The sequence below is a fragment of the Megascapheus bottae genome, chromosome 5 (assembly GCF_031878675.1).
Source record: "Megascapheus bottae isolate mThoBot1 chromosome 5, mThoBot2.hap1, whole genome shotgun sequence".
NCBI lineage: Eukaryota > Metazoa > Chordata > Mammalia > Rodentia > Geomyidae > Megascapheus > Megascapheus bottae.
Window position 1 is genome coordinate 48,250,241 of NC_143513.1, and position 26,767 is coordinate 48,277,007.

At 38.3% G+C, this 26,767-nt stretch overlaps 1 protein-coding gene across 10 annotated transcripts in view; it reads left to right on the forward strand.

The window, feature by feature from the left end:
• Window positions 1-26,767, forward strand: part of Cdk14 (cyclin dependent kinase 14) — a 468,058-nt gene that overhangs the window by 322,120 nt on the left and 119,171 nt on the right. For all 10 annotated transcript variants that reach the window (XR_016535529.1, XR_016535528.1, XR_016535530.1 and 7 more), the window contains 2 exons: window positions 14,637-14,700; window positions 26,090-26,138. Coding sequence is in view for 5 of the 10 variants with exons in the window: in XM_090333066.1 (XP_090189192.1) it covers window positions 14,637-14,700; window positions 26,090-26,138 (113 nt within the window). In the remaining 5 variants the exon portion in view is untranslated. The remainder of the gene's footprint in view (window positions 1-14,636; window positions 14,701-26,089; window positions 26,139-26,767) is intronic.

Sequence of the window (26,767 nt, forward strand, 5' to 3'; positions counted from 1 at the left end):
ACTGTCCCTGGGTTCCATTCCCTTGGCTTTTGGAGCCCCTTGCCGTAGTTGCTTTGAAGACTAAGGCCTTATCAGTGGGAGAAGGAGGTCTTGGGGGCATCACTATTTTAAGCTCTTGAAGTATACATTTTCATCTACTGAAATGACTGAATCTTTCAAATATCCTAACGGCTGCTTTTTTGTTTGGGAGTGTGTGAACTTGGTTTTTATTGATTTTCCCCTGCTACCAAGGGCACAATGTCCATCATAATGTTGTACTTTTCACATTAAAGCACCACCTATTGTACAACTGAATACAATGCTCGCATCAGGGCAGGGACATTTATCAGTATGTGCAATTTACTGGGGGCGTTTCTTCATAATAAATGCATTGCTTGTTTCTATTACTCAATAAATCTGTGTTCTCTATTCTAGTACCAGAAGATTAAGTTTGGCCTTCGCTGGTGATAGGGGCAGTGGTCTTCAGCATATAAAGCCAAGTCACTTAGCTTCAGCAAGATATGTCATCACCCCCAGGAGATCTTCCAGAATGATTCTTGTAACTTTTGGCAAGATAGACTTAAGTACTCCAGTAATCCTGATGGGATTATAAATGGATACATAGATTCCTCAGAATAGGTTTTAGATTTGCAAGCATTTTTAAATAGCTTTATCATTTTGTTAAGAAACTGGGCTTCTCCGAATTTCTAGATAGGCAGAAAGGTTTCTGTAAAAGTCCACATCAGGAGAATAGACGGATCATTTCTGTTGCTGCTGCTACCATCACCACCACTACCACCACAACCACCACCACCACCACTGCTACCACTCCCCTCCACTAACTAAGTTTACCATGCAAGTGTTTTTAGGCACGGTTGTTTCATTAACTCCCACGGTGCTCTGAAATAAGTCTTATTATCCCATATCCCATAAAAATCAAGTGTGCCACAAAGAAGCAAATTAAAATGGTGGTGGTGGTGGTGGTAGTGGTGGTAATGATGATGACAAGGGTTGTGGTGATGGTGGTGGTAATGATATAGCTAACATTTACTAGCTGTTGATGTTATTCTTACTTCATTTATACTTAATATGTATTATTTCAACTCTTTACCAAGAACCCAGCAAGGTAGTCTTTGTTACCCTTCCCTGCTTTACTTGTGTAGAAACTGACACATAAAAAGTTTACTAAGATAAATGAGCTTTAAGGACTTAAGGCATTTTTAGTTAGTGCATATAGATTTGATTTGGGCAGCCACAGTCTTGCCTTAGGGTCTGCTACCATGATTAAATGTGTCTAAGTTGTAGAGCCCAACTTATGTCTGTTCATTATTCTCTTAATCACTAAGCAAAATAACTTGGCTAATTTCATTTGATAGATTTTCTTGTGGTATGGGAGGTGATCATTTAACCCTCTGAGAACTGTGTGGAGGAACTTCACACAGAGAAGTTTTCAGGGCTGAAGAAGAAATCATGAGTTTGCTAGGATTATCCCTTCACCATGGATGCCTCCAGTGTGTATCTGTTGAGTTAGTCAGTTGCATCCTAGAAGGAAGAATACAAACTGAGCCTTTGTGCTTAGAAACAGTGTCATATTAAAGAGTATTATTTTACAGGTTGGAATTGATATCATTTGGGCTGTGCAGTGATATTATGATGCATGTATACAATGTGGGATTATTGATTATTAACATAACCATAACCTTAAATACTTACCTTATTCCTACATTAGTAATGGCAACTCTTCCCTCTGACCAATCTCTCTACATTTTCCGCAGCCACTCCCCTTCAGTGACAACCACTTCGCTCTCTACCTCTGAGTTCAGTTGGTTTAGATTCTAGGTATTTGGTTTTCCCTGTCTGCTTATTACTTAGTATAAGTTGACCCATGCTGTACAATTATAAAACTTCCTTCCTTTTTGAAAAGATGAATTACATTTCACTGTATACAACCGTCTTTTGGTAGTTATAAGGGGAATTCTGGTAATTAATCTGAGAGCCTTATGTGTGGTAGGCACTCACTCTGCTAGTAAAATATACCTACAGCCCTGTTTCATTTGCTTTCCCAGTCAGCTCTTGACGGACACTTAGGTTATTTCCTTATCTCGGCTATTTTGAATGGTGCTTCAGTGGACATACCAGGAAGATATCTATTTGAAATACCAATTTCAAGTTCTTTTGATGCACGCCCAAAACTGAGATGTCACATGGTGTTTCTACTTTTATATGTTTGTACTTGTTTACACCCCAATAACGGTGACTACTAGTGAACCCTACCTCTTACAGTTGTCTATACTTCGTTAAACCTCAGTCTCTTCATCTGTAACGTGGGAAAACTGGGCCTACCTGAAGCACTATCGTAAGGACTGGATGAAGTGGTGTGGTACTTGGACTTTACTAGCGCACTCCCTAACAGCTGTCCCTGGGTTAGTAACAGCCTGTAAGCACCTAACACTTAACCTGACATGCAAGGCCACACTGACATTTTTTTAGTACCCAAATACAAGCTTTCTACCCCTCACTTGAACACATTCAGCTTAGCCCAAAATGCAAATAATGTTGAGTTGTTCAGGAACTGGGGACATATCTGTAGGTTGTTTGCTTGATTGCCTGCTTTCCACAGGCATTAACTTAAATATAGGAGGCCTTTTTGGCTAGACATGGGAGTGTGCAGAGCTCTTTTCTCCTAATGAAGTAATGAATTGTTACATAGAGCATGCTAATATGGAGTACTGGCTCCTACTGTACATGAGAACAAGGTCTGATTGCTATGTACTGGATTGCAGTCAGACGTGTTATAAAGCCAACATGAATGGCCCTTGGAGATAGAGATAGCGTTCTACCAGGTAATTGTCCAAAGATAGAAGTGTAAATTTTACAAGGCATCTTAGAGAAACCTCACTTGTCAGTTCAAGTGGGAGGTGAACATTCTATACAATGAATAAATTCAAGAGCAGCCAGAGGATTTTGTGACTTAGATTTTGTGCAACCATGGTATATGGAATGAGAAAATAAAAGAATATGGTTTCTTGGAGACAGGCTAGTATTTTAGAGAAACTATGGATGACCTTGGTCATATGACTACTTGTGACATGGCTAATAGAGGCAGGCAAACCTCAGTGTCTCTATTTGTGGATTTTGGTGTGATCTGAGGTTGCATCAACCATGTGAAAATAAGAATCTGTACTAGCTGCCAGTGCTCTTTCTCTATAATTCTGTAGGAAAATGAGAACAGCATGGTTTTGGGGTTTTTTTAATTTAATGTTATATATGGTGTAAGAATGACTCCTAAGAACTCTTAGGTAACCAGAAGGTTGTCACCAAATATCTTCTGAAAACCCTCCCCCCTACACATCCATCTCTGTTCCTCAACTAATTACATTATGAGCCTATTCTAATCATTTAAAAAATAAATAAAAGACAAAGCTGGGTGCCACTGGTAGCTCACACCTAATTACTTAGGTGCCTGAGATCTGAGGGTTACAGTTCAAAGCCAGCCTGGGCAGGAAAGGCCATTTAGACTCTTATCTCCAATTAACTGCCAAATGCAAGAAGTAGAATTGTGACTCAAGTGGTAGAACATTAGCCTTGAACAGAAAAGCTCACAGATAGTACCCTGGGTCCGGACCCAGGAGCGAAGAAGGAGAGGAAAGGAGGAAGGAAGAAAGGGAGGTAAAGAGGGAGAGAGGAAGGGGAAGCATGGAACTTTTTAAAATTTAGGCAGTGGTTCAAGTAGACTGAGGAGTTGGCTTTGCAGTGACCCTGATCATCAGAAGCCACTGTGCCTTGGTTGGTCTACCCTGATCTTGCTTATTGACATGTGTTGGGCAAGGCTTCCTCCTCCCCCCAATACCACGCAGTGGGGGAGGAGAAAGTGGGGACAGGGATGACCACACTGCCTTCTGCAGAGATCAGAGGACTAGCAGCTGCTGCAGCTCAGTGGAGAAGCTCATGCCTCCCACTGTTGAGCTCCTAACTTGAGGGGACCTAGCTCTTTACTGCAAATAGCCAGCCATTGGTGATGCCTTGTGATGCATTCATAATCCAGAGTGAAAATGGCTCTTCAAGAAATGATAGGATGGTCCTACAGAAGAACTACCCCTAATTTAACTCAGTGTCTTTGATCTCCATTTCATCTTTCATATGAGGGTAAAATTATCTGTCAAAGGTCAATGTATTTAAATTATTTTATGGTGTAATATAATGGGAATATCCTTAGAGTTCAAAGATAATCCTTTCTCTCTTCCACTGCCAGTTACTGCTAGCTGTGTGACCCTTGGTCCATTTCAGACACTATTTATATATCTCTACATACACCAGAGTGAAGGGAAAATGACCTAAGTCAAGCTCCCTCACCATAACTTCCAGAGAGCTTCTGGCCTGCATTTCCCAGGGACTGTGATAGGGCCTGGTTCAGCATCTTCTTATATCTCTGAGTCGTTAGGGAATCTGCTACATTAGGGAACCTTGAGGACATATGTGGGTCCCTGGCCAAGTATAATAAGCATGCGCCACTGCCAGACAGGTTGCTGTGGACAGAAAGTGAGCCTGTAAAGGGATTGGGCTGTCAATGATGATGATGTCATAATGAAGATGAGAATGACGGCAATGATGATGATGAATCTGTAATAAGAGCTTTGAATAAAATATGACTGCCTTTCCTATCATGCCTCAGATTATTTATGGCCTGTCCAAATCAAGTTTCAATCTACCTTGTACTGAGAACCTGCAGCATTGTGCAGAGTTTGTTTAAGGTATATTGTTTGTTTTATCACCTTTGATAATTACCTTTGTGAAGGCCTCATCCCTTAACTCTTAATAAGCTCTGTCCAAACTATTACAATGCAAGGTATATTAAAATTTGGTGTATTTATCTGCATTCAAGTGAGAAAAAGTGAGGGGTTCTCACTTATATTTCCTTGATTTCCTTGGTACACATATATACATATCAGATATACATCTGAATGTACCACGTATACATATACATATGTATATATAATGTGAAATTAATCATCTGACACTGATCTAGGCTGGTACTAAAGAAGCTAAATAACATATTTAAAACAAAGAAGAGCCGCCACTGAAAGTTACAGCCTGCCCGTGACTCTGGTAACACTGTAGCGGCAGTGACGTTGGTGATGAACCCCCACCTCGATGTGGCAGTTCAGCTCTCTCCATGTGCCTGGGGTTATACAGAGTATCCCAATGTCACCACAAACGCACCCATAACTTTTGGAGAGAAAGCCTCATCTTCACTCCCAATAACTAGGTTTATGAGTAGCAACCGCTGCCCCGCCAATGCTATCAGGAACTCATAGCCCGTTTGTAAAGATTGCCTTGACATTTGCCAAGAGAGCGCATGGGGGTAGGGGAGGAGGTCAGCCCTTGACCAGAATTAGGTTTGCTGGCCCTACTGGTGAGTAACTCCCTTTGCCAGAGGTTGCCTTTCCCCAAAGTTGTATCCTAGCACAGTCTTGGCAAAAAATTTAGTTCTGAATAACTTTTTTATTTTTTTATTTTAATTGTTATCATAAAGGTGATGCACACAGGGGTTACAGTTAGATAACTTTTTTATAAATAAGAGAAAAAACAGATAATATACACATGGCAAACTTGTTTATATCTAAGTAATATATGTACGTCTGTAGTTGCAAAGGTTCTAATACAATATTCCCAGCTCAGTACTTTCTTGTTAAAATGTTTTAACCTAAATTTCAACATATATTCTGTCAGTTCACTCATTTATCAGGTGTAACTTACACATTTCTGCACACCTCTATTGAGAGATCTAAAAATGGCATCTTTTTTTTATAACAGGTAAATGTATGGATTTTCTTTTCTTGACCTACATACTTCTGTATAGCAACCACCCCTTGCTTCTGGCATGTCTGTGGAGCTCTCTCTGCTCTACAGTCCCACACCTCTCTCCACTGCAGATACAAGAGCACAGAGGAGGGATCTCCCCCCTCACCTGATGGGCATGTCTGTGGGCAGGCACCGTGCTTCAACTTGCAATTGATTGCTATCAACCGGGTTTTAAACACACAGAGAAAACTGCCAACCTTTGGCTGTGGCTCCTTCCACTACATTTGTGGTCTACTCACTTTCTATTCTTGGCTTAGCCTTCATCCCACCATCTCATTTAGTTTCAGATGATGTGTTCCTCCTCCTGGCTGGAGTTCCTGCCCCAGGTTAAAACTTGGGAAAGAGAGACAGGAACCTCTGTCCTGCCCCCTGGGCTGCTGCCACAAAGCCCTTGTGATGTTCTTGGTGGATGCATTTTTATTGTAAGTTGTTTTCTTTGCAAATGCCCCTGACTAGAATAGGGCATCTATGCTGTTCTTTTTGGTTTACTATGAATTCAGCAGTCTTCTGTGCTTCTACCAAGGGACTTTTTCTCACTTGAATGCAGATAAATACACCAAATTTTAATATACCTTGCATTGTAATAGTTTGGACAGAGCTTATTAAGAGTTAAGGGATGAGGCCTTCACAAAGGTAATTATCAAAGGTGATAAAACAAACAATATACCTTAAACAAACTCTGCACAATGCTGCAGGTTCTCAGTACAAGGGAAATATATTTTGTGTCTCCTACTTCTCCCCACAAGTCCATTTTAGGTATCTGTTTTTTATTTTTTGTGTTTTGATATGATGGACTGACAAGCTGGTAATATTGTTGCTGAGCCTTCAACTTGCCATTCTTGCGTAGCATTTTTTTTGTGTGCAGAAACCGATGAACAATAAAATGTCCATCTGCAAGGGAATGAGTGAGCAGTATTCCATTCTCCTGGTATTTACACAGGAGTCTAAATTAATCTTCACAAGATAGAGTGAAGTGAAAGAAACATCTCCAAGGGTTAGCTATAACACTGTATCCTGCATACAGGTTTTTAAATAAGATAAAATGTTATATAATCTGTGTAAGAACAACAGAGTTACATAAAAAGGAAAAGCAAATTTTAAAGTGGAGCTTACTTCCAGAGCTTGCTTCAGCTTACCTCAGGCAATCCATAGCCCTTCTCCAGGATGATGGCTCATGAGTGCTTACTAAGTTCACAGAAATGAAATTCTGCTTATCAGGAACAAAGAAAAAATAGATATATTCCTTTCTCCATGGTTTACAAATAGACATTCCTATTGCACTGGCCAGAGTCAAGTAAAAATAAGTCGTAAAGTTGGTTTTTCATTGGAAGTAGTCATACGGGCATGTTGTTCTTCAGCTTTGGAAACTTAGGGTGTGTAGGAGGTCAGCAGAAGCACAGCAGCAATGGCTGGGGGTGGGGAGTCACTTATCAGGGGATACTGTACCACTCAACTTCAACTTGCTGGTCTAGTCTTTGCAGGTTTTGAATATATAATCTGCTGTATAAGTCATCTGGAATGAATTCAACTTTCACTAATGCTGTGTCACCATACACATCTACTTGCTGAGGTGGGAGGGACACAGAGAAGGGATTATAAGTCCAGTTGTGTCCTGATTTTATTCCTGTCTAGAGGGCCTAGCAGGTCCCCACCTTGTACTTGTGTTTATTGTACAATTTTATGAGCTCATGAAATCCTTCTGTAAAATTTGCAAATAGTAAAGCAACTATGTGCAGTCATTGCTGCAGTACACATTTCCACAGCCTTTTCAAAGCATCCCTCTTATATGTTATTTATAAATAAGATCTTATAGGAGGTGATTTTGATCTTTAATAAACAAAATAGTAGATGCCTACATATGAATGGAACCTTTAACACCTAGAACCTTAAGTTCACTTGGAAAAAAAGAATCTTGGCAAATGGAAAGTTGGACAGGTTATCTATCTCCATGCAGGTAGGCCATAAATTTAATGATATGTGACCTTACTAAGAGTCAGATGGAGATTTGAAGCAAAAGAAATGGAACTGTGAAACCAAAGCCAAAAACTGGCCTGATGTGGTTGTGTACCAGAGAATAGCAGTGATACCGGAAGCTAAGAGTGAGAAGTCCTTCATTCCCTTCTGGGTCTCCAAAAGAGCACGGCCTCCTGACATCTTGGTTTTAGCCCATTGCAATTAATAGTGAACTTCTGGCTCTCAGTCCAGGGAGAATAAACTCCTCTTGTTTGCAGCCACCAGGTTTGTGTTGCTGTGACAGATGCAAGAGACTAATACATGCACATGGAAAAGGGGTTTCAAACAGACTTGAGCATAATGATGTTTTGTAGTGTGAATTTTATAACTGTTTCTGAGACATTTGAAACCTTTGACATAATAATATAATCAAAATCAACAGTAAAATTAAATGTTGAAAATACACGGGGCTTTTTGCATTGACTGATAATCAGTATACAAAGAGTAGTAAGAAAACTGCTTTTATTCTAAAGATAATGGCCAGTTTTGACATGTTTATATGTGATATGTGACATATCATATATGTCACACATATGCATTACATGTGTCATATATAACATAAATATGCGTGTCAAGATTTTAATTAGTCTCAAAGACATCAGGGGGTAAACCAGATATTAGTTGGGTCTTGCTGAACTGAAGCTCCTCAAGCTAGAAGCTTGGGATCTGGCAGAGTTTGAGCACCATGCTTCTAGCTGAAGGACCAGGCTTGGAGTAGGACAGCTAGCAACTAGTCTTCTGCCTACAGGTCCCTCTTTCTGTTCCTTATCTCCCTTTGGCAGGCAATGAATGAGTCTGGCTCAGGGCTGGCTTGGCAGCATCTCCCCTCCCCTCAGGCTGCCAGGCGCACAAGTACATTTCCTCATCTCAGCTCCCACAGCGCACAGTTGGGGATCGACAGTTGAGGCCCTGTCACAATAACCACTCAGCCTGGAAAGGGAAGTCGTTGAGATGAGAGTGAAATCGATGAGAGGGAGTCAGGGTTTAAGCAGCCAGGGAATGGGAGCTACAGGAGAGAAGGGAAATGGAAAGGAATGGAAACTGGAACAAGGAAAATCATTTTAAAATGAGCTGCTCTTATTGTAGAATTCTTCAGTTAACACAAACTTAAGAGCAGTTTCTAGAATGAATCCTAGAGTTACTTTTTTGTTCCGCTTTAATTGCTCAAATGGTCAACTGCTTCTTCTGTTACCTACTGCAAGTCCCTCAAAGTCCTCTGGGTTTAAGAAAGAAACTTAAATACAAATCTGTCCATTTTCTACATTGCCTAGAGATGGCCCTAGTTAGACTGGGATACAGATCCTGGCTGACAGACTCACATGAGAATTTAAAAGATTCCACACTATCCCTCTGCTCCTGAATCTGCAGGGTGATTCAGTCATTTCCTAGCTTCTTTTCCTCTTTCTCCTCCTTCTGTTCTTTTGTTCTCCTTCTCCTCTTGTCCTCTTGTCCTTCTCCTCCTTTTCCTCTTCCTTTATTTCCTTCTCCTCCTCCTCTTCCTTCTCTTCTTCTTCATCCTCCTCTTTCGTAGTAGTAGTCATGTCATTACTATTTGCAATGATTATCTTTCATGACCCTAAATTATTTCAAAGTGCACCCAGCACCATTAAATTGGACATTCATCTTCCTAGCAGGTAAATTGAATTCACATTAAATGAAATTCTGAAACTTGTCCTTTGGATTACTTCTCACCTAAACCTTGGCTCTTTTGAAAACACTGCATAATATTTGAAAAATACTGCTCTCAACCCAGTAAATTCAGCTGAGCAGCAAATTAAATTATTGGAGCCTCTGAGAACCACTGGTAGCTTACTTTTCTGCAGTCTCATGACTCCCTCTGCTGGCCTTTTCTAGGTAGCACTCACTGGTCTACAGAACCTTAAGGGCTCTGCTGCTCTATACAGCATAACCTGTAATTAATTAAAGCATTTTAAAAGGTTTTTTCCCCCCAACATCCACCCTGTATATTATTGAAAAATGTGACTATTCTAAGCACGCAAAGACCTGTACATATGTGTGTGCACATTCACATCTTGCTTATGTCACTTACTAAAAATACAGTAATAGTGTCCATATGATTCATGCTGGTTTCCTACAAAGTAATGAGCATTGTTATTACTTTGATGAAAAACCGAGGAAGAAAATCTTTCATATCTACCTTCTCTACCTTTCATTAATCATCTTTTACCAACTCACATCTGCCTGCCTTCATCTTAAGTTGTATTTATAACAAAATCAAAAGTGGACTTTTGTGTATGACCTTATATCTGAGTTATAGTTTTGTGTGTGCATGTCACTATTGAGTTTCTAGGGGTGAAATTTGCTCCATATTCTCTTGCAGTGAAAATACATTGCAGTCTTATCTACCCTTAACTCTGCTTAAACTTCATTAACATAATCTTAGGGTTTTGCTTAGCTCTCATTATTAAAATGCCTCCATCTGTGGTATGGTAGTATCTAACCTCATTGCTCCTGGCTTTTCTCTGACTGAGCACAGTGTTAAGTCAGCCTCCTCTAGTGGATATCTAGGGGAAGTGATGTCCTAAAATACTCTTTTCTCAATAAATGTGAACATATCCACCCAGCCTGGGTGCCCCATACCCTGGCTTTTCTGAGTGCCTTCCCTACAAGGCTGCCTTAACTACTTGGTCTCTCTTGACATGTGGTGCCTACTACTGGCACAACAATTCAGGTGTTCTCTGCTAGTATACGATATGACTCAGTTATTTGACCCATGTTCACTATTTATTGCTGTATAGCAATATTACCAGAAACTTAAAGGTTAATGCCTTGGACCAAACCTAGAGACTCCCTATCCTCAGAAACTGCTGGGCATTAATTAGCCTTTGATTTCCACTGACAGTCTGCTGGAATTTAGATTTAACTAAAAACCACAGGTTTCCTTATTCAACCTGCTGTCTTCACATCGTGTTCATTGCTGCCAGCATCCGCTATGTTTCAGCTTTATTAGACATGCTGGACATTTGGGCTCATCTGCTCTGTGTGGTCGCTACTCTCTGTGGACAGGGCTTGGAGCACACTCACCCAAGCCAGCATTCTTCAGGCCGAAGTCCTTTCCCTCCATGGCTGCCTGCCTGGCTCCTGGAAAATATGAATATGCATTCTTGCTTTTTGGGGAGAAGCACAGTGAAGCGGAAGGGAAAGCAGACTTTGGCATTAGAGGCCTTGCCTCTATATTTAGAAAAGTGAAGCATGACTTGAGTTAATGAAGTCTTTCATACCATCTTTTATTTTCTTTCCATTCTCCAGCAGGAACATTACAGTTTATATGGTTCATACAAAGAATATTTAAGTATGTATCTGCTTTATGCCACATATTTTGATACACAGAGTTTGCAGAAAGTAAACAAAATGAAGCAATGAAAGCCCACTGAGTTCAGGGAACAAACATTTCATTCTTACAGAAATAAATGTGAAAATTGCACTGGATGGTTAGAATGAAGAAGTCCTAGGGTTCACAAAAGTGCATGTTATAGAGCTCCCCTAGTGTGTGGGTCATGGGAGCTTGAACGGAGACAGTAGCATTTCAACTCCACGCTGAAAAATTAATTAGCAGCTAATTAGGTGGAGAGAGCACAGATGTCCAGGCTCCAAACTGTGTGTGTAAACGCTCTGGGTGGACAAATTCAAGGCACTGGAAGATCGTATCAACCAAGCATCCAGGGAAGAGATTAGGGAAGGCGGGGGATAGGCCCAACCCAGACAGTGAGGTGAAAGGAGGTATAGGAACAATGAGCAGCCATAGAACCAGTGCCGGGTTTTATTCACAGTATTACTAGATCAAGTTTGTTTTTAAAAAAAGCCACTGGGGAATATTATTTTTTATTGAGTTTTTTGGTGTTTTTTTTATTTTTGGTTTTGGGTTTTTTTGTTTTTTGGGGTTTTTTTGCCAGTCTTGGGCTTTAGCTCAGGACCTGAGCACTGTCCTTCGACTTTCTCAAGATTAAAGCTCTACCACTTGAGCCTCAGCACCACTTCCAGCTTTTTTCTATGTATGTGGTACCAAGGAATCGAACCCGGGTCTTTGTGCATGCTAGACAAGCACTCTACCACTAGGCCAAACTCCTGGCCCTGAAAGCAGAAGTTGTTTATAAATTGCCATACATAGAAGAGTAAAAATAAAATCAATGAAAATCAATAGGCATAATTTAAACTTGTTGTTGCTGCCTACCCAGGATTCTGAGCTTGAAGCCTTGATTCCTCCCTCTTGATAAATCTTGTGAGCTGGCCACAATAGTTGTAATAACCTTGACACAAAACACTAGACGTAGATGAGACGTAGACATAATGTCTATGTTTAGGAATAAGTTTGGTTACCACTGGCAGTGTAGAAACAAAGATGAGGTAACGATTACATTCTTACTTAAAGCAAGAGAACAGAGTTCAGGTTACAGCTGGATTTTTGAATATGAAACTTTCTGAGAGTCTGTTTCCTATGTGATGCTCTGGCTGAGTTCAAATTGTGATTTTCATTGGACACTTCTCCCTTGTTAAAGATTGAGTGTGCTTGAACTCATTTGACCTTTGTGCGAAACCCAGCCAGCCTGAAATCCAGAAGGAACACAGCCAGAGAAGCTACATGCCACCTGCAAATTTGATTTCTGGAAAGAAAGAGTCACACTTTTTGAAAATAAAGTTGAGAGTGCCTTTTGCAGGGATATTTTGCCAGTCCTGGGACTTCATCTGAGGGTCTAGGCACTGCCCTTAGACACTTTTTTGCTTAAGGCTAACACTGCTACTTGAGCCACAGCACCATTTCCGGCCTTCTCTGTGTATGTGTTACCAAGGAATTGAACCTAAGGCTTTGTGCTTGCTAGGCCAGCACTCTACCACTAGGCCAAATGCCTGGTCCTCATAATTGTTTTTGTGACAGACAATACCTCTGTTCACTCCTCTGGCCTTGTCTCCTTGTTGGGCCCCTCTCCACCCAGCCTATTATTTTTATGATTCTGTTTATGCACATCAACTCGATAATGCAAATAATAATCTGTGTTTATAAAATTTACCAATTGTGAATTCAAAGAAGAATGGTATTCTCTTCTGTGCTGATTAGGTGTTTCGGGGGACACATCAATGCATAATTTGACCCTGACTCACTGAAGGGGAGGAGCAGGCAGCAGGGAGTAAAGTGTATTCTGTGTCCCCCTTTGACGTCCTACTTCCACCCCACCTTGCAGTAAGTCCATGTGCAAATAATAAGAAACCTATGCTGCTTCATTGCTTAGTGGCAATGAAGATAGCCTATGCCTCACTTTCTCCCATAAAAGCCAGCCCTTTTCCCACTCCTTTCCCTTTCTCCAGCTGGATCCCTTGCCGTCTGTAAGCTGCTGTTTGTCATTGTTGGAATGACAGCATCTGACTTCCTTGGGGAGGAAGCCTCTGGAAAAAGTGGTGCTATGCATTCTCCCTTGTGGATCTGTCTTCCTGATCTGACCCGGATTTCTGTGGGTGTTGGGGACCAAGTATGGGGTCAGTGATCTTGGACCTGCACAATTGAGTACACAAGGAAGTAAGCTATTATCATGATGACTTTGGGCTATGTCAATCGGTTCTCATTTAACCTATTTGAGACTTGATTGCTGTTTTGTACCAATGTAACCCCTGGCAGTTTCCTGGTTTTAAGAAAAGTATTTAAGGTTGGAACTTGAAATAAACAGCACTACAGTCTTAAGCTCACAGCCTTAAGCTATAGTCTTAAGCTCACCTTAGGTTGGAGTCTTGGGCTGCTGACTTAGGCTGTAGTCCTCCCGACCCCATCTTTTTCTTGTCTGTTTCTTTTCCCAGTCTTCACTCCCACAGTCAAGAATCCCCATTCGCTGTCGGCTGGCTCCAGCATGTGTGTACTTGGAATAATGTTGAATACTATCATAGTCTTTGCTTTGTGGCAGATAATGTTATGCGTGCAGAATGAGGCAAGCCCTTTTATCACTCAGTTTACAAAATGAGGACCTCTGCAATGTCCTTGCCTTCCCCAAGGCTACATGGCTAGAGAGTAGGGGAACAAGGACATGTACCTAAGGATACATTTACAGTCCAGTCTCTTAACCCTTAACCACTGCTATTCTGTCACTGGTCATTGAGTATAAGAGAAATAATAGGTTGGGGCACTAAAGAGTCAGTGTTCGCAGTTTCATATAAGCTGGAATTGCCCTTGAAATCCTTTCAGGGGATCAGACATTGTGATGATACAAATGTAGGTGGCAAAAGAAGCTGGAGGTAGGAATAGAAAAAAGTGAAAGAATGGGAAGAACAGTTGTTTATCAAAAGGAAATGACAAATAAAATAACCTAGTTAAGTGTTTTAATGGTAATGAGCTTAAGCATTCTAAGCTATAGCTATTGCTGCTTGTAGATAATACAATGTTCAGAAGACGTGGGGAAGAGATGACAGAAGTCTTAGAATTGACAAATAATGACATGTGATGGACAAAACTCATGAAAGTGTCATGAGGGACACACATCCTTTGCTCATTTCCATGAAGATGACATCCTACCCGACATGTGATTCCTTAGTTTACTTATTAAGTATAGACTTGATTTTTTTTAATAGCATGTTTAATTTGTCACATTTGGCCCCATTTGTTAGAACAGAGATTCATCTTGGGTGGTTCTTTAGCTGGATTTGTTTTCATTAAAACAAAAACCCTGGCACATGATAATGGGAAAAAAGAAATCTAGAGTTTTATAATATGATGTGTATGTTTTCTACACTGGAGAATTTTGAGAGCTTTGGAAATAATACATCTGTTTCCTCTCCACTAGGTTCTTGGAACACCAAATGAAGACACATGGCCTGGAGTTCATTCTTTACCACATTTTAAGCCAGGTATGCTGCATTAGTTACAAACTGCTATGTGCCTGCAACATGCAAAGGTGAATATGTAAATATTCACTTTCAAGTAATATGCTGTTGAAAAATTCTGCTTCCTTCTTCCCATGTACATTTTATGTGCTGATGGCATCCTTCTTTTCATAATTCTTTATCTGCAAAAGTAAAAATAATGGCATTTCTCCCACTGAGACTATTTTTATAGTATGAACTTTATATAATTTGACTAAATTTCTTACAGTAACTGTTCATTTAGTTATCAGTTTGAACAGTCCACATTTGTAAAAGTGATGAAATTTAATTTGAAGCACTATAACTCATCCATGTCACTTCTTTTAATAATGCTAGGATAGTATTAAATTGCCAAAAGGAACCTCACATCTTGATTTATTCCTGTAAAACTCATAGCTTAAACATATAAAATGCTAATTTCCTATTATTCAGCACTCAGTACATTTTAATGAAAAATAAAGAAGCTCCTAAAATTTGGGCAGTTCGGAGAAAATGAAAAACTTTAAAAATAAATTGTTACCCTTTTACCAGTAGATGGCAGTCATGAAACTTTCTGTTCTAATGATTACAGGCAAATCTCAAAGTGGATTGCTTGATTTTTTTTTAATTTTTTTTATTGTAATTAGTAAAAGGGTTACATGATATTTGCCAGATAGAAGGTGCATTAATTCACATAGATTGCTTGATTTTTATAGGAGGGATGAAAGGTTTAGAATTGGAAATTTAGTCAAGTCATTAAATTGAATAATTATAAAATCATTATATTTTTCTTTCTTAAATTACAAAGCAAATTAATAAAATTCAGATGTATCATAACATTATTAAAAGGACTTTATGGAGGATCCAATAATCATTATGATTATTGAACTATGAATGATATCTGCTAGGGGAGCCAAGTATGCTATTTCTCTCTTCTTCCTCTCTTTTGGGGATAATGAAGAATAAATTATCCATTTCAAAAATGACTGAGTTGGGAAACTATTTTTACTCCTCATTTTTCTTCTGAAACTATACTGTGTGCTGAAAATTATTTTTTTCTCTTTAACAGCCCTAAAGACTCTTTGTACCTTGTACTGAAAATTCTAAATGACTTCTATGTTCTGAAAGACTCTAGCAGCTTAACAATTAAAGATAGATTAAAAAAATCTTCTAACAACAAATCTATCTGTTCCCAGTGGAATCTTAAGAATATAGCTCTTTATAAATGTCATAATGATGGACTATTAAAAGGTTAGCTTACCATGTTAAATTATAAAATTTGCCAGGCACTGTGGCTCATGCCTGTAATCTTAGCTACTCAGGAGGCTGAGATCTGAGGATCAATGTTCAAAGCCAGCCCGGACACAAAAGGACTTGAGACTCTTATCTGCAGTTAACCTCTAGAAAATGTGAAATGGGGCTTGACTAAAGAATAGGGCGGTAGCCTTGAGATGAAGAACTCAGGTACAGTGCCCAGGCCTGAGTTCAAGTCCCATGACCCACAAAAAAAATGTAAAATTTTTTAATCTTAGAAATAGAACAGAAGGGGGTGAGGGGAAGGGAAATGGGGACCAAGACATGTGAAAGGGTATCAATGTATGGGAATTAATGCACCATCTATCTGGCAAATATCATGTAACCCTTCTATTAATTACAATAAAAATATATGAAAAAAAAGAAATAAAACAGAAGAACTTGGAAGGTGGGGTGTAGCACAGAGATAGAGTGCTAACCTGGCATGTATAAGGCTCTGGATTCCATTCCTAACTCCGGAGAACTTTAAAAGATTTTACATGAATAAGATGATAGATGCAGAAAGGAGCAATTAAGGCAATCATTTTTTCCACCAAGTATTCTATTAGAAACCTCTGAGTAATTTGCTCTCCATTAACAACATACACAAACATTAATTAAATATGTTGTGGGAAGTGCTATGATACGTAGTGCAAATTAAGTCAATAGATTATGAGTTTCATGAGGCCAGGAACTGTCCATAGTACATCCTTGATATTCAGGAGGTAGTTGTGGTTAGGTACCAGTGGCTCACACTTGTAATCTTAGCTACTCAGGAGGCTGAGATCTGAGGTTCATAATTTGAAGCCAGCATGGGCTGGAAAGTCCATGAGACTCCTCTCTCCAATAAACGGCTGAGAAAAAGCCACAAATGGCTCTGTGGCTCAAGTAGTAGAGCAGCAGCCTTGAGCAAAAGGCATAGTCTTGAAGCTCAGAGACAGCACCCAGGCCCTGAGTTCAAGCCCCAGGACTGAAAGAAAAAAACAAACAAACAAACAAAAACAAAACAGGGATAGTTGTTGCCATGAATTACATAATTATATAATTTGTGTCTGTGACTGTTGTGGTAGACATCTCTTAATTAGAATAACCATGTTCAATATTGTGTGTAAGTGCTATACCAGATACATCAAATGTATTGGCAGAGGCAGAGGGATAGCAGGCCCTCGGACGGCAAAAGGCCCTGGTGTTGCTAAGCTATTTTAGCATATTTCAGCAAAGTCTGAGCTTAAGGATGAGAATAAATGTGGCCAGGAATTCCAGAATTGCCTTGAGGAGGCCAGAAAAGAAAATACCACATACTGAGGCAACAGAAGCAGATCTTAGAGGACCTGGGCTTAGCCAAGCCCATAAGGGAGTCCTACCTTGTGACCTCCCAGACCCCAGGCCCCAGGGAAGGAAAACATACATGCCCAAGAGAGTTTCAGTGCTGGGCTAACCTGCCCCACCCCCTTCTCTCACTTCCTTCTCTTGCCCCCCAAGAATGTCATAGAGATGCTGATAGGAAAGAAATTGACCTCTGAAAACATACTTCATTTTTAGTAGATAACAAGCTCATTCTCAAAGGCAATGTGTAAGAGGAAGAAGCTCAAGCCTTCTGTCCATCTGCTCACTTCCCCACCACCACTGCTTCCATACAAGGCTCCAAAAGTATACATTTCTTATGTTTCTTTCCTTTATGCAAATGTAAGCATATGAGTATAGTTTCCTATGCTAAACACAATTTTGTGGCTTATTTTTCTCATGAGTGCATCTTCTAAGCCTTCTCATGTCATTGCACAGAGGAGGCCAGGGTGACATTCCTCTCTAAGGAATGAAAGAGGCCATACATGCTGGGCCTAGAATGGGAGGCAGACTTCTGGGAAAGCGAGCAGATGTCCATGTATTGATATCTCAGAATATTGCTCATTAAATAATTGATATCCCAGTGACCACCATGCAGCAATAAATGAGTTTAACAACCTTTGCTTTATTTGTTCAAATTAGCCCAGGGAAAACATAGAGTCATCCCAGGAAAATAGGCAAAAGGGCACATTCCATGGGGTAGATGACGAAAATCAGGAAGCACTTAAGCAGTTTCGGTAAGGAAGCCAAGAATTTCTTCACTAAGATAACTACATACAGGGACTCAGTCATTCAGCAAGAATTACTGCAAAAGGTCAAATACTCATCATCGTGTGTCTTTAGAAATAGGATAAAAAAAATCATCCAAGATTTTCCACTGGTGTCATTCAGACCTCAGGCACACAGTCAAATCTCCTACATCACCCACAGGATTCTAGGGTTCTCACGAACAACACTGATTCTGTTTCTAGATTTAACTGAATTTTGGGTTGTCCCCCTAATTGGTGATCTTTAAGCTATTTCCAGTGCTTTGTTATTATAAGTATCAATAGTTAGTAGCCATATGTAGTATACATACACAGCAGATATGCATGTCTATCTGAAGAATGAATAAGGAAGAAATAAGATCAAAGGATCAAGCATAAACAGTTACAACCTTTAATGTTCATGTCAAATTGTTGTACAAGTAGATAGTAGCCCTTGTCTCTGTTACCACATCTAGACATTCCTTGTCCACAGTGCCTTCTTTTCTCTGTAGCATGTGGCCATAGTCAGTTAACCACAGGGCATCTCACTTGAATTTCAATTTGCAAGCTCCTTTTTCTTTCTTTCTTTCTTTTTTTTCTTTCTTTTTTTGTTTTTGTTTTTTTTTTTTTTTTGCTTAATTTTTATCAGTCACAGGGCTTGAACTCAGGGCCTGGGCACTGTCCCTAAGCTCCTTTTGCTCAAGGATACTGCTGTACCCTGTTTATATCTTTTGGCAAAGTTACAATTGAGAATAATGTGTCAATTTCTAGTTTTAAAGCAAGGTTAAACAGAATCTTCACTCATGTCTTTGTTGTCTTGCCAGACTGAATACTTTGTATACATTTTGCCTTTAGAGACCAATTCCTGTTATGGATGCACATACACATTCAATATATGTGTCAGAGAAACCAATTTGGGTTTTCAAATGGTCTACTTTGTAGTGATATCCTAGGTCATAGTAAATCTAGACAGCTTTTAAGATCTTATAACATTATTACATACAAGTTTTTTGTTATTTATTTTTTATCATTAATTCTGTAAAATAAGTAAAAATTATTGTTTCAACAATATTTATGGAGTATCAGTTGTATGTCTAGGACGCTACACCAAGCAAAACACTAAATATCTCAATCAGAAGATTCACACAGATGGTAAATTGTATGGTAAACTTGATGCTAGAGAGAGCTATGGAGAATCATAGAAAAAGAAACATATTCAAGGGGCCAAGAATTTGGCCTAGTGGTAGAGTGCTTGCCTAGCATACACGAAGACTGGGGTTCGATTCTAGGTACCACATGGATAGAAAAAAGCCCCAAGTGGTGCTGAGGTTCATTGAGAAAGTCCAAGGACAGTGCCCAGGCCCTATCTCAAGCCCAGGACTGGCAAAAAAAAAAAGGAAAGAAAGAAAGAAAAAGAAACAAGAAGTTCTAGGGGAGACAATGTCTTAGAATTTTAAGCAGGCAAATCAAGAAAGAACTTCCTGCTGATATTTGACAGAAGTGCACAAGGGCAAGCACCATGGAAATATTTAAGGAAGGAACTCTTCAGACAGAGAACAGCACACACAAATGCCCCAAATTAATATGAAGTCACAGTCTGCTGGGGTTGAAACAGATCAGAGGGCACTGAGGGAGCTGTGAGCCCTTCTCCATGTATTCTGAATATTTTTGAAGATCCTGAAAGATCATGAACCAGGATGCACATTAAGCTAGTCATTGCTTACAATCCCCTGGCTACTGTGCAGAAGCATACATATACGTATACATATATGTATATACGTGTATGTATATACACGTATATACATATATGTATATATACTGTTCAAGGGAAATATATAGTATATATGATACATATAGTGTATACTTGTAAGCAAATTAATGAAATCTGAACAGGTTTAGGCTTTATAAGGATTACAGTCAGCTTTCACAGTGCTTTAAGCCATTTTATATCTCTCTGTTTTAAGCAGAGAGACTACCCGATGTATCTTGTTCTCTGGTTGCTTTCTTTTGAATAAGACATTGCAGAGCATGGGCCTTGGATTTGAGGAAGGCTTTTCCAGCTTCCCCTCTCCTCACACATCCCCTATGTCAGGGCACCCAGCTTAGCCAGGGATTCCTCTGCAGGCTCTTTTCTCTCCCTACTTTCCAGTTGTGTTGTGAATGTTCTCTGCAGTGTCCCAGCTACAGGAGGAGAAGGTGAAAATCAGCCTGCAGGTTGAAATTAATTGCACTCAGTTATGCTATGAGTTAGCCAATGCTTTAAATAATGCTTTAAGTTTCTAGTTTAAACATAATTGGAAGGAGAAAGTAGACATTAAAGTCTCAAGTGAGAATAAACTTATCTGAAGGTGAACAGTGTAAAACATTCATACGCAAATACTTGAATCTTATTTCTAGGCAGTTGACTGTCTATTTTATGAAGTACCTATATTAGGATATTAAGCATCTTTCTTTGTTTCCAAACCTTACAGAGATAATTGTGTTGCTTTTTTTTCTAATGGGACATTATTTTTATTCATGTAATATGGAGGTAGGTTTTAAAGTATCATCTTTTAGATGCACTATAAATATTATGCTTACTGCAGAAAATGATAGAAATGGCTCCCACTTGAACTTGTGAACTTCAATGATTACCATCTGGAAGAGGCTAGGTCCGAATGCTTAGGTCCTGTGCATTTTTGGAACTTAGCTACAGATCTTTGCATTTAGCTTGTCTTCATTTAGAAAAGAAATACATGTAGTTGGTGGCTCCAGCAACTCTGTCTGCTTCTACCTTGTAATATTTTCCACCCTGCATCTATAAGTTTGCATTTATAGTTCTCTGTTACTGATCTGTATTTAATCATTTTATGTGTTCATGCATTGTACACAGATGGATGCCCAGGCAATATTTGCCAAAAGAATTAAAATTTTTACATGAATAGTGATGGAAAGTAATATAATGAGAATGAGGTTCCAATCCTTCTTATTTTTTAATACCATGTTCTACTATAAACTTGTTTCTCTTATGCATTAGTAAAGTTGATAAATAAGGTATTTCCAGAAAAGATTATATTAGCGTATCTTGTCAAGATCTAAATGGAGAAGCCTCTTAGAAGTAATATTTATGTGTAGTCCCTAATTGTTTAAGGATTATAATTTGCTTGTAAATGCAAGATTGTATTGATTTTATCTATAATAGAATTCTTGCCCATCAGGTTATTAGTAGTCTTTGGCAGTCATGGGGCTCAAACTCTGGGCCTGGGTGCTGTTCCTGATCTCTTCAGCTCAAGGCTGCCACTCTTCCATGTTGAGCCACAGCACCACTTCTGGTGGTTAATTGGAGATAAGAGTCTCACGGACTTTCATACCCAGACTGACTTTGAACTGCAGTCCTTAGATCTCAGCTTTCTGAGTAGCTAGAATTACAGACATGAGCCACCAGCACCCAGATTTATCAAGAAATTACTAAATTTGCTTTGTGGGGAATCCAAAGTCAAGAGAATAAAATTTGTTTTACAAGCACTCTGATATAATTTTTAAATATCTCAGAATTTAGGATTTTTTAATAAAAACTTGATACAAATGATAATTTTCCAATTTCTCCTCATTTAATCCTCAAATATAGATTGTTTTTAATTTTCTGTTGTACACTAATTTGCTGCACTCTGTTCCAATTTATAATCATGTCTGGTAGAGTATAAACTCTGGTATATACTCTGGTAGAGTATGTAGTCTACTGAAAGAAAGAAATCCTAACTGTAAATGAGCACTTCTACCTATATCTTCAGGAAAATGGAAGTGTCATCAATGCTGCTGTAATCTAGCAAATATCCTGGGAGCAGGCTGGTATCTGTTCTGATCCATGCCGCCACCTACAGGCTGTGAAGTATTTACTCAGGTATCCCTGCTTAGAAATATAACAAGACATGTGAAAGGGTATCAATGTATGTGAATTAATGCACCTTCTATCTGGCAAATATCATGTAACCCTTTTATTAATTACAATAAAAAATTATAAAAAAAGAAATATAACACTGAAACTCCATGAGAAATACTTGTTAGATATCTTTAGAATCACCATAGATGAACATGAAATAAAATCTAGTTTTTGGTGCACAGTATTCATGTGAACAGCATTATTTCTGACATTAATGTGGTTTTCTCCATTCAGTTTTGGTTTGTTTTTAATGTCAGTTGTGGGACTTGAATTCAGGGTCTGGATATTATCCCTGAGCCTCTTTATGTTAAAGCCTAGCAATCTACCACTTGAGCCACAGCACCATTACCCATTTTTAAGTGGTTCATTGGAGATAAGAATTTCACAGGGACTTTTCTACTCTGGCTGGCTTCAAATCATGTTCCTTAGAACTCAGCCTCCTGAGTAGCTAGGTTTATAGGCATGAACCATTGGCACCTGGCTCTTTTCAGTTTTAAATTGTAAATACTCAGACTACTGTACATACAAAATAAGAAAATTTGAATAAATTTCAAGCCCTAAGCTTTGGACCCTGAGCATTTATGTGTTTTCCTCAGTGGTAGTCTCCTTGGACTACTTACTTCTCTCTACCAAGGGTCTTCTATAGTATATGCACACAGAACACTTACTATGAATGGTGTTGCAGGTTGGGAAGTGCTAGGTGAGTCAATGATAGCCAAGGCTGGGAATGTTACTGTGCAATACTGCAGACTATAAACACCATGCACTGCAGCCACATCAAACCCGTAAGAATTATTTTCCAAAAATGATTTTAGTTTACAGCTTTCTTATTTTATAAACTTTACTTTTTGTATACTTTTATATTCTTCAGAAATAACATTTACTTACAAATATACATTGTATAACTATGTCAAAATCATCTTCTTCTGTATGCATGTGTGGAAGGGAGATCACTGTAAAACTCCCCTTATAACTAGTGCATGCTAATTAAAAAATAATACACAAACCCATACATTAACCTTGCCCATATAGGGCAGTAAAATCATTGTCACTGTCCTCAGCTCTCACATCATTCAAGGAAAGTAAAACACATGGAGCTATCTGTTGTTTCCCATAATAGAAAGGCTTCTTCTGGAACACCTCTTCAAGGTCCTTCCATGGGCTATGTGGTTGTTAGTTTTACATAGAGAGATATATAAAGAGACATATATATTATATTAAATATATATTAACTATATTTACATGTAAATAAATGCATATAAATATAAATATGGATCTATGTATTTACTAATATAGAGTTGAAAGATGATATGTATGTAAGTAGAAGAGTATACTCTAAAATAGCACTAAAAATATAATATGATGGGCCTGGGAGCATGGCCTAGTGATAGAGTGCTCGCCTAGCATGCAAGAAGCCCTGGGTTCAATTTCCCAGAACCACATACACAGAAAAAGCTGAAAGTGGCACTGCGGCTCAAGTGGCTCAATATGATAAATAGAATAACAAAAGTGTGGAACAGTTGATGCTGATAACTTAATATCTCAAACCTATAATCCTAGCTACTCAGAAGGTTTAACTGAGAGGATTTGCAGTTCAAAGCCAACCTGGGCAAAAAAAAAAAAAAGTCTATGAGACTGCATCTCAACTAGCAAAGAAGCTGGAGTGGAGCTGTGGCTCAAGAGACAGCTCACTAGCAGTGAGCAAAAAAGCCAAGGAAATCAGGCACCAGTGCCTACACTTTTAATCCTAGCTACTCAAGAGGCTGAGATCTGAGGATCACAGTTAGAAGCCATCCCAGGCAGGAAAGTCCATGAGACTCTTATCTCCAAGTAACTTCTAGAAGACCAGAAGTGGTACTGTGGCTCAAGTGATAGAGCACTAGCCTTGAGCACAAAGAGGCTCAGGGACAGCACCAAGACCCTGAGTTCAAGTCCCACAACTAACAAAAAACATAAAACAAAAGCCAAGGAAGAGATCAAGGACCTGGTCTCAAGGCCTGGTAAACACATACACACACATAAAGGCATAATAATTTTGTAAAACAGTAACATAGTCATTTATTACCATTTACAAGCAGTATATATTATGAGTAATTATCTGACAATTGTATCTGCTATACTTTTATATAATTTGCAGCACAGTAAGTTTGTTTATAATTATATCACTACATTGTGCTATAGTACTGCAATGACTATAATATTACTAAATGGCTATAGCTTTATTGTAGTCATATACATATATATAGTATTACCATTATGGGATCCATTACTCTGAGAATATGAGACAATTTAATCAAATACAGAAAACTTATATAAACTTATCAAGACCAACAATCCAATATTAAAATCAGTACCAGCTGTGAAAACTGAAATTTGAAATAGAAAAGGAAATATAAACAGGCCAGAAAGGGTATGAAAAGAAACCCAAGGATATTTTATCAAGCCCAAGTTTGACAGAAATGTGAAACACCACTATTAACGAGTGCTGGAAAGCATATAGAGAAAGAGGGCCTTTTTCATTGCTGCTGGGTAAAATAAAAGTAAACCTTCAGCTTCTATCAGGATATAAAGTGTTTGGCAGTATTTGCCAAGCAATTTTCTATTGTGGAGTCTATCTGACAGAAACGAAAGCATTGCATATAGAGATAAATACATCGGTGTATTTATTGTTTGCAAGCAAAAAAAGAACTAGAAAGTGACCGTAGAGTTATCAAAGTTATAGTAATTGTATCCAATGGAATATTTCTCATCAATCCAGTGAAATGTTAATGTTTTCTTGATTTGAGGAAATAATCACTATGTATTGCAAAATGCCAAAAAATAGTTGCAGAGTAAAAGTTTATTATACAATCTTTCTGAAATTTAAAATTTTAAATATATGTGTATTTGTAAATAAATGTGAAAAGAAAGAGACCTATAATGCTGTTGACAATTGCAATACCATCAAAAATGAAAACTGGGGAGCACTTGAGTTTACTAATACCTATCCCAAATTACCTTAGTATTTATGTTGGTAATAAAATTTAAAAATTGAATAAGGTTTGTTCAATGACAAATGTAAATTAACATTGCCAGACATAGGGACTTTGTCTTTCACTATGTGTAAGTACCAGGAATCATAAGGAGACCCAGAATTGTTATATTTGGATAGAGAAATCTTCATATTGAAAACAGCTAGCAATCATCTTGTGATTTTTCTGCAAATTTTCTTATGTTTTTGACAACCCAAATACCCCTCAGTTGACGAGTGGATCAAGATGTGGTATTTATACATAATGGAATTCAATGCTGCCATCAGAAAGAACAACATTGCCCCATTGTAAGGAAATGGAAAGACTTAGAAAAAATCATGTTAAGTGAAGTAAGCCAGACTCAAAGGAACATTGGCTCAGTGGTTTTCCTCATTTGTCATAATCAGTAGAAACCTTGGACTCTTACTAGCAGAGGTCTACAATAGGGCAAAACCTAGATACATAAGTCCATATAGTATGACGCTAAATGAAAGGACCTCCAAGATAGAAACAAAATCCATATAATGAGTGATTATTATTCTTAATGTACTACGTTATCTCTCATCTCTTTTGTTGTCCCTTGGTTATCTTGTATTGTTACAGTATCTTACCTTGTTATCTGATATATTGTATATATGTTAGTTTATTTGAAATAGGATAAGGAAGATGAGGGGCAGGGGTGGGTGGAGGGAAATGGGGACAAAAACATGAGAAGGGGTAGCAATGTTTGTTAAGTAAGGCACCTTTTGTCTGGCGAATATAATGTAACCCTTCTATTAATTGCAATAAAAATCTATTAAAAATATTCTTACAGTTTTGAGAGTAAAATTTCCATTTCCTTTTTCAACACAAATAATTCTTGAAGAAATTAGACTGTAAATTATCCAAATAAAAATTTTTTCATCCTTTAAAATCATTCTCTTTAATGGTCTATAAGTTCCCCAAACATAAGGGCCTTGCCATAGACTAGCCATAGCTCATCTATGACTGAGTCAAATAGTATTTTAGACATTGTCTTCAAAGTACTGCTGCTACATACAATTCATACCCAAGATTCTTTACAATTTTTCTTCTTTTTTCAGAACGTTTTACCCTGTACAGCTCTAAAAACCTTAGACAAGCATGGAATAAGTAAGTATTCAGATTTTGCTCATTTGCTTGTTCAATGCTTATAACTATTAGATTTGTCACAGTGTTTTTATACTCAGTAAGCCATCCCTTTGTTGATTAGGAATTGAAGCATTAATAAATCCTATGTGGTTTTAAAAGTGATCTATTTTCATGTATATTCTAACAAATATATTCATAGGTATTTTATAAAATATTTTAGCACAAGCAAAATAGTACATTCAAAATGCAATAATAAATTGACTTACTTTCTAGCTAAATGTTGTTGACATCTTTGGGGCAAGATAAAATTGATACCTCAGATTTTTTTTCAACTTGCCTATTTTTTTTGAAATCCTTATTTAAAGATACTAGATACCTTCATTGCTTGAAGTGTATGTACTATTTTCATGTCTGTTCTTTCATCTAATCTTGTTGAAATAGTTTTTGTTTTTTTTTCATTTCAAACTTGCACAACATACAAAGTTCTAGGTTTTGCAAGTTACTCATGATTGTTTACTGCCGGCAAACCTGAGAAAATGATTAGAAGGTAAAAAGCAAGCAGAGTAATAACTGAGTCATTTAGTTTTAGTTGTATGCATCACACTTCAAGTTCTATGGGAAGAATGATAACTAGAGCTTCTTTGAATAAG